This window comes from Saccostrea echinata, unplaced genomic scaffold (genome assembly GCF_033153115.1).
Source record: "Saccostrea echinata isolate AGI-Se365-2 ecotype Australia unplaced genomic scaffold, CSIRO_AGI_Sech_v1 ptg000036l, whole genome shotgun sequence".
Taxonomy (NCBI): Eukaryota; Metazoa; Mollusca; class Bivalvia; order Ostreida; family Ostreidae; genus Saccostrea; species Saccostrea echinata.
The window spans coordinates 6,260,815-6,270,311 of NW_026889785.1; the positions used below are offsets into that span (position 1 = coordinate 6,260,815).

General features: G+C 37.7%; 2 protein-coding genes across 2 annotated transcripts; both read left to right on the plus strand.

Moving 5' to 3' along the window:
- The first annotated feature begins 5,169 nt into the window (after positions 1 to 5,169).
- On the plus strand, positions 5,170 to 5,607 carry LOC133199931 (uncharacterized). The gene has a single exon (XM_061335731.1). The coding sequence runs from the start codon at positions 5,170 to 5,172 to the stop codon at positions 5,605 to 5,607; it is 438 nt and encodes a 145-aa protein (XP_061191715.1).
- A 171-nt stretch (positions 5,608 to 5,778) lies between these two features.
- LOC133199932 (uncharacterized) lies at positions 5,779 to 7,399 on the plus strand. Its single transcript, XM_061335732.1, has 3 exons — positions 5,779 to 5,884; positions 6,282 to 6,554; positions 6,711 to 7,399. The coding sequence occupies exons 1-3, from the start codon at positions 5,779 to 5,781 to the stop codon at positions 7,397 to 7,399; spliced, it is 1,068 nt and encodes a 355-aa protein (XP_061191716.1).
- The last annotated feature ends 2,098 nt before the right edge of the window (positions 7,400 to 9,497 follow it).

A 9,497-nucleotide genomic window follows, 5' to 3' on the forward strand; every position in this document is an offset into this window, starting at 1 on the left:
ATAAAAATTATAGACAGAAAATATATTGATGATTCTATAAACAAGAGGCCCAAGGGCCTTAACGGTCACCTGAGTATAATACAACAATTTAGAAGTTAAATACACTGATAGTTGAAGCTTTGTTGCCCTAAAGCAAGAGAAGTAGGAAGATCAGGATCAACAAAATAATTAGTCTAGCATTCAGTATCAACTCATAAATTAAGTTCTAATCTGTCCCCCACTTAACACTATGCAGACTATTAACAAACTATTAGTGCTTCTGTACTATTTATAACCCATACTAAGACCTCTAGCATTGACCTCTCTTATGGTCTTTGAAGAACTTTTAATAAGATAAGTTATTTTTGTCTCATTTTTATTTATCTATAACTTACAAGTCTACCTGTTTATTAAAACTAAGAAAGTACTTTTTTAATTATACAATAAACATTCTTGCATAATTATCTTATTCTATTAACCTTTCAAATACATTATTTACAGTGATTAATTATCAAAGGTGAATGGAAAAGGGGAATAACTTCTCTCAGTAGAATACAAATTAATAGAGCCCTGCCCAGGAACAGAATGCTTAGACCAATGGTCCAGATGTTTAAAAATCTGGTAGAAATACGCTTACTCATATCATTTAAACTTTTACTCAGTTTGCTTCCAATATGTCCAGAAGCAGAGAAGAATTTCACAGGTACAATGCATTTTCACTACAGATTCAACAAAGCCTTACCCTAACACCAGAACCCAATACCAAGGGTCAAAAAATTTACAAATTTGGAAGAGTTACCCTCATCATCATAAATATGGACTTCAAAGAATTAACACTTTTCCACTATATTATCAAAAGCCGCCCCCCCCCCCCTTCGTTATGCCAGAACCCCTGACCCTAGGACCACAAGATTTAAAAATTCTGTTCGAAGCTCCCATTTTCATCATAGCTAAGCAATTTATTTATCAGCTCAACACAAAGGAGCAGACAGGATTAATTAATGATTAATAGAATTAATGCTTTTTCACTATATAATCAATAGAGCCCCCCCCCCTCCTCAAGAACCCCAAAAACTGAGGCCAAATATTTAAAAATTTTGGAAGAGGCATCCTTGCCTATCATAATCATGCACTTAGTTACTTTATTTAATCTCCAGTAGCAGAGAAGAAGATTTTCAAAGAATTAATGAATTTTCACTATATAATCTATAGAGCCCTGCCCTAACACCAGAACCCCTGACCCTGGGGCCATGAAATTCACAATTTTTGAAAAGGCACTTTTGCTCATCATAACTATGTACTTAGTTACTTTATTTAATACCCAGGAGCAAAGAAGAAGATTTTCAAAGAATTAATGCTTTTTCACTATATAATCTATAGAGCCCCGCCCTAACACCAGAACCCCTGACCCTGGGGCCATGAATTTCACAATTTTGGAAGAGGCACTCTTGCTCATCATAACTATGTACTTAGTTCCTTTATTTAATACCCAGGAGCAGAGAAGAAGATTTTCAAAGAAATAAATCATTTTCACTATATATAATCAATAGAGCCCCGCCCTAACACCAGAACCCCTGACCCTGGGGCCATGAATTTCACAATTTTGGAAGAGGCACTCTTGTTCATCATAACTATGTACTTAGTTCCTTTATTTAATACCCAGGAGCAGAGAAGAAGATTTTCAAAGAAATAATGCATTTTCACTATATATAATCAATAGAGCCCCGCCCTAACACCAGAACCCTTGACCCTGGGGCCATGAATTTCACAATTTTGGAAGAGGCACTCTTGCTCATCATAACTATGTACTTAGTAACTTTATTTAATACCCAGGAGCAGAGAAGAAGATTTTCAAAGAAATAATGCACTTTCACTATATGATCTATATAGCCCCACCCTGGGGCCAGAACCCCTGACCCTGGGGCCATGAATTTCACAATTTTGATAGAGGGCTCCATGCTTATTACAATGATGCCAACAGTTTGACTGCTTGATGTCCAGGAGTAAAGAAGAAGATTTTTAAAGATTGCATTATTTTTGGTGGTTTTAGCCCCACCCCTCAGGCCCCAGGGGGGCAGGGACCATGAAATTCACAATTTTTGTTCCCCTTCACCCATAGATGCTATATGCCAAAATTGGTTGAAATTGGTTCAGTGGTTCCAGAGAAGAAGCTAAAAATGTTCAAAAGTTTACGACCGATTGACGACGAACGACGAACGACGTACGACGAACGACGACAGACAAAAACAGATAGCAATAGGTCACCTGAGTGACTCAGGTGACCTAAAAATGAAAAATCAAGAGATCACAAAAGAGCCAATCGAGACTCGAACACCTGATCATCAATGTACAAACCTTTAAACGACTGAGCCATTGACGCAGTTAAAAATATATTAAACATAAAACTGTTTCCAACTTTGTTTCAAAACTCAAACGATATGATATATCCCTATTCCTTTTCAATATCAGATATGATATATCCCTATTCCTTTTCATTATCACTGACACCAGCGAAAGCATGAATATCGGAAAACATTTACTTCTATGGTAACTACCAGTAGTTTTCATCAAATGCTTTTTTTAAAAAATAAATTGAAAATTTTAACTACGATGTTAAAAATTTACTCTATGATCTGTGCCTCTTTCATGGTTTGATTCAGCTGAGTAAGCTATTTTTCTGCATTGATTTCCCGCGTTTGGCGCGAATTCTTCAAAACATTTGCATTTTAAAGCTAAAACGTTCATTCCTTACTTGGAAGCCTATAAAAGATGGATGGTAATGATGGGAAAAAGGTTTTCTTTTTACAAAATTATAAATGAGACTTTAAACTCTTTTGTACAAACTTTGATTTTGTAAATTCTTTTAATCAATATTCTTATTTTGGAGATAACTACAATTTTTGACATTCGAACAAATACTTTGCGCATTACACATTTTTGCTCACACTATATGTGCATTATTAAAACATTTTCACGAATATTGTTTGAGATATTAGTTTAAACATATGATTCTCAAATACTGTAACAGAAATGATACCAATTTTTAAATTTTCAGCTGAGAATTTCAGAAAGATCTTCGACCATAAATAGAGTTGAGAATTTTCACTTTTGAAAAATTAGGATGCGCTTTGACACACGCGCCGCTGTTTCTGAAAATTTTTACTGAGGAGTATTGCACTTGCTGAGGGAACTCTTCAGATTTTTGCGGTAAAATAAAATGTCATAACAATAAACAAATATTTGTCTGCTATATGGACTTTGTTTACAAAAGCAAAAAAACGGCAAAAAGATCTAATTTGACAGCAGATAAGGAGGTTATTTAAGTAGACGAGGCGGGAGTAGATACTATTTAGAAAAATGAACGGAGATGGGACTGTTAAAATTAGGGAAAATCGGGCTAAAGAGTGGAAATAAATACAGATGTGTTAATTGCGTAAATTGTATAATATCAGCATTTAAAATATAATACTTTATCAAATTAATTAAAAGGCACATAATATATCTTATGATATTCTTGTTACATGCTCAACGACTTCTTTTGAATCCAATTTTAGATAAATCATGAAGAAAAAGGATTTTACTTCCCTTTACTTAACTATGCTGGGCCAATCATTTGTTTTTTAATAACTCAAAATATGAATATGCATGAGTATTATAGTTATTAAGTTCATTTAGATACCTTTAATTCCTGAATTAATATCTTACCATATGTCTTTAGGTCCGCCTGTTCTTTTACAGTTTCAGTTCACGTATATTTGTGGTTATAACCTTTTAATAAACGTTTGGATGATGTTTCTTTATCAGTATTCAACAAAGATCATGGCTGCACATCATAACTGGAAGTCATGCGTAAAGGCCAAAGATCATACTAGACTTGCATAACACTCATCATCTCGAGCATTCGTATTCAACAGGAACTTCAAAGGGACCTTATTTTTTCAACAACAACAGTTGAAGCCACACCGAATAGGCGTCAAGAAGAGTCCTGGTTTCAGTCAGCCTTAAAAAAATGAAGCATAACATCAAGGGTTGTGCAGCAGGAACTATCGCATAAACTGGTGACTCTTTCGGACAACAACATATCTACTGATACTGTTACCAACACCATTGCCTCTCTTGAGGAGTGGATGAGGGCAGCATCAAAAGAGAGAACATTTAAAACTAAAGGAAACGCAAATAGGTAGGTAAAAATTTGGTGGTTGTACAATTGTATTCTCTTTGTTTTTCTCTCTATCGCTTCTATTATAAATAGATGCTATTTTTGATACAGCTCCTCCAGTAAAGTATCCTATAAACCAGTCATTCAGGTAGAAATAGTTGAGGATCATAGTCGATGTGAGCCCAAATTCTTTCCAGAAGTTAACTTCTTAATTCTAGGTCATGGAAAGAGGTTATATGTGTACGCCCCAAACAATATGTGTAATGTCTTACATTCTGTACATTGTTATTTAGAATTGCAGATTATGCATTTTTAGGTACAGTCGCAAATGTGTCAATATCTGTATGACTAAATACATTGTTCATTGTTCAGATTGTTTTTATAATCATATTCTCACGCTTGAATTTTGCTGACTGACCATAAAGTCCCGTCTGCTGTTTATGTTTAAGTCAAAATCTGCTGCGTTTTGTTTAACTTGGGGGGGGGGGGCTGCGGTTTGATATTTATTTTAATTATGAAACTATGCTGTTTCCGGTGTAGATTTACTATTTAGTCTGTATTTTCACTCACAAAATTCATTCTTGTAAAAGACTCAGAAATGTACATGTCCAGACGTTATTAAAATTGGAGAAACTGTGGCCGATCATAATCTTTTTACCACACACCCACACACAACTCACATAGCTACTGTATATCGTCACCTATTGTAAACAGTGACACCTGCGCATATTAGGATCAGCGCCCCTATGTGAACTGTTTGTGACAATAAAACCTGGTTAAGTAGTAGTTATACAATAGGTTTTAGTTGGTTATGTACAGAAGGACGAAGGTGGGGCAAAAATGTCACGAGGACGCGCAGTCCGAGTGACATTTTTGCCCCGCCTTCGTCCTTCTGTACATAACCAATTAAACCTAATTGTGTAAGTCACATGTATCAGAGCCATACAAAGTAATCTTGCACGTGCAAAAAGAAATTTCGGCGCTTCATTTCCCGCTTAGAAGTGAATGTGGACGGTTGATAAAGCAGAAAAATGGACGTGGACGATACCTGCGAGGGTTTATTTGATTTGGGGAGCCTGTGGGACACTACAATTGACGACATTACTCTTTCGCAAGCAACTGAGCAGATAGAGAAGGAGATTGAGTGCGAAAATTTGCCAGAGAACATCACCTTATCTCAGTCAATCACCTTGTACAACCCCAGACCCGATGACATGGAATTGGACTACGCGGTTGATTTTGATCTGCTCGCAAAAAAGGAGGAAGGATCTAAGATGCCGGTGGGTCGTTATGATCATTTTGTAAATGACAGTGATTTAAAAGAGTTGCTTAATTCAACAGAGAGCAAGAACACAAATTGGTCGGTAACTACTTTTAACGACTGGCGCTCCGCTCGGATGTTGACAACAGGCGACCAGATTTCGGATATTCTGTCGTTCTCTGCAGAGGAACTTAATTTTTGGTTGTGAAGATTTGTTGTTGAAACACGACGCAAAGATGGCAAGGCGTACCCTCCTAAAACACTTTACATGCTGTGTACTGGTCTTTTAAGACATTTGCGATAAAATGGTGTGCATTTGAATTTTCTAGATGAAAAGAATTCCCAATTTTACGAATTCCGGAAGACTCTTAGCGCGCGAATGGCAGAACATACCGCACAAGGAGTGGGGACGTCTACTAAGCAGGCCGAGCCGATTTCTGAAGAGCCAGAAAATATCCTTTGGGAAAAGGGTCTCCTCGGCAACAGTACAGGAGAATCTATGCTAAATACTGTCTTTTTCTACAATTGAAAACTTTTTGGTCTGAGAGCTGTTGACGAACATAAAACATTATCTGTAGACCAGTTTGAATTGTGTCAAGACCAAAAGGGCAAGTTTATAAATTTCACAGGAAGGGCAAATAAGACATACAAAGGTAAAATGATTTACTTATTTAAGCACAATACAAATTGTTAATCGGGTTTGTAAATGCATGGGGCGCAAAATGCTGAAAAAAAATATTAATTCCTATATCGGTCTGTTAATTTACTTTTGACCGTATAAAGAATTTATATTAATAATTACAAATACATTATTGCGAACAAAACTATTGATAAAAGTAAATTGTGCAATAAAATTGAATAAGAAACTTCATATCTTCTCAGATGCATCAGAAAAAGCTATCGCTGCTGTTGCGTACTTAACCTCGGACAAGCATTTAAGTGTTGGATTTGTCCTAGGAAAAGCCAAGGTCGCACCAACCCATGGACACACCATCCCAAGATTAGAGTTATGCGCAGCTGTGCTAGCCACGGAAATTGGTCAGACAATATCTGATAATCTCGACATTCCGCTTGACAGCATACAGTACCACACTGACAGCAAGGTGGTTCTTGGATACATTTCCAATGAGAAACGTAGATTCTACACTTACGTCAGTAACAGAGTGGCAAAAATCCGTCAACTATCTCATTCGACACAATGGACCTATATTCCCACAGACAAAAATCCAGCGGACTTAGCTACCAGATCTTTTTCATCAGCGGACTTGCAGCAAAGTTCCTGGCTGTTAGGTCCTTAACATCTATTCAGAGAAGAGCCAAATGGGGAGAGATTTGAACTTCAGAATCCAGAGGAGGATAAAGAGATTCGACCCGAAATACCTTGTGCTAAGTCAATAGCATCAAAGGAATCTTTGCTTGGAACACAACGTTTTGAACGATTTTCATGCTGGAAGAGACTTGTGAACGCTATTGCTTATGTTAAACGATTTCTTAGCGCCAAAAACAATCTGCCAGAGCAAGACTGTCTTCAAACCGGAAAGGAGGCAGAAAACTTAATCATCAAGGAAGCCCAAAGCGAGATGTTCCCTGAAGAAATTGAATGCATCAGGTTACACAAGAAGTTGCCAAAAGAAAGCAAAATTGCAAATTTCGACCCATTCATAGACGAATATGGATTGATGCGGGTAGGCGGGAGACTTCGTCATGCAAAAATACCAGCTGATGAACGACATCCAGTTATAATTCCAGGGAAACACCATATAGCATTATTGCTCATTCGACATTTTCATGAGAAAATAAAACAAGGTAGACACTTTACCACTGGTGCGATACGATCAGCTGGCTATTGGATAATAGGTGAGAAGCGACTAGTATCGTCAGTTCTACAAAAATGCGTGATATGTCAAAAAACAACGGGGGCAGAACGAGCATCAGAAGATAGCAGATTTGCCAGAAGATCGAATCACTCCTGGACCACCGTTTACCAATGTTGGTATTGACACCTTTGGGCCTTGGTCTATCGTAACAAGAAAGACTCGTGGTGGAGCAGCAAACTCAAAACGCTGGGCAATTATCTTCACTTGCTTAACAACACGAGGCGTTCATCTGGAAGTAGTTGAAGATTTAAGTTCCTCTTCTTCATCAATGCTTTAAAACGATTCATTGCGATTAGAGGGCCAATCAAAATAATTCGCTCAGACTGTGGAACAAATTTTGTAGGAACTGCAAAGGAGCTGAAGCTCGATTGCTTTAATGTAGGAGATACCCAAGTGAAAACGTAGCTAAGTGATAACAAAGTTCAATGGATCTTCAATGCTCCGCATTCATCTCATGTGGGAGGAGTGTGGGAGAGAATGATTGGTATCACCAGAAGAATACTAGATTCCATGATCTTACAACACTGCGGGGACCTTAACCATGACATTCTCGTAACTTTCCTAGCAGAAGTTTGCGCAATTATCAACTCTAGACCACTTTCCGCCGTGTCATCAGATCCAGAGGATCCATTCCCTTTATGTCCGTCCTTGCTACTAACACAAAAACCAAACGTACTTCTGTCTCTCCAGACGTATCATTCGAAAGTAAGGACATTTATAAATCGCAATGGAAACGAGTACAATACTTGGCAGACGTTTTCTGGAAGAAGTGGCGCGTAAGCTACCTACAGAGTCTACAGTTGCGTCAAAAATGGTCCGACGACAGAAAGAACGCAGCAATAGGCGATATCGTGCTTCTCAAAGACTCTCAATCGAAAGGCACAGAGTGGCCTATTGGACTTACCACGAAAGTTTTCCCGAGTTTGGACGAAAAAGTACGCAAGGTAAAGTTGCGCTTTTCTGGAAAACGTTTGACTCACGAGAAACCAGTGACTTACATTCGTCCAGTAACTGAATTTTAGTGATGAGATGTGATATCTTTTTTGAGTTAGATATCAGACGGGGGAGTGTAATGTCTTACATTCTGTACATTGTTATTTAGAATTGCAGATTATGCATTTTTAGGTACAGTCGCAATGTGTCAATATCTGTATGACTAAATACATTGTTCATTGTTCAATTTTTTTTAATAATCATATTCTCACTCTTGAATTTTGCTGACTGACCATAAAGTCCCGTCCGCTGTTTATGTTAAATTCAAAAGCTGCTGCGTTTTGTTTATTTAACTTGGGAGGGCCTGCGGTTTGATATTTATTTTAATTATGAAATTATGCTGTTTCCGGTGTAGATTTACTATTTAGTCTGTATTTTCACTCACAAAATTCATTCTTGTAAAAGACTCAAAAAATGTACATGTCCAGACGTTATTAAAATTGGAGAAACTGTGGCCGATCACAATCTTTTTACCACACACCCACACACAACTCACACAGCTACTGTGTATCGTCACCGATTGTAAACAGTGACACCTGCGCATATTAGGATCCGCGCCCCTATGTGAACTGTTTGTGACAATAAAACCTGGTTAACTGACTGTAATCCGTGTTTATATGTTTCAATTAAAAATGACATGGAAGGCAGTACAGTATGATACCCAAAATGTAGAAAAAAACACTACAACAGCTTCTAAATCATCCCACAGTAGTTGAATTAGGGGAATATGGCCCTGGCAGAACCATTACTTCTTCGCAATGATGTAGACGTTTTGCTAGGCTCTTGAAGTTAATCTAGGGTCGATCAACCCCTTGATCTTTACCTGAGAGGACCAAAAGGAGACGCACGTTCTACTGATGTCCATGGCCGTTTTAGCCTCATGCTGATGGAGGACGTCTGTGATCCCTAGTAGAAAGCCAATGTTCACTGCTTCATGGCAAGAGCTGACGTGGTGAGAACTTGGTTAAGGAAAAATCCCAATACCTATTTTGGCGTTACAGCTGCTGTCCAAGCCTTTGGCCACTAGCAACTGGAAGGGCTACAGGCAATCCCTCTGAAAATAGCCCACTGACTGATTTTGTTACTTAATATTCATAAATATTAATCAATTATTTTACAAATAAATTTATAAATGATGAAGGGGCATTTTTAATCCAAGGAAAGCTCAAATGGTCTGCATTTCATCGCTGTAAACAAACAGACCCTTTGATTTGAAATGTAACAGCCT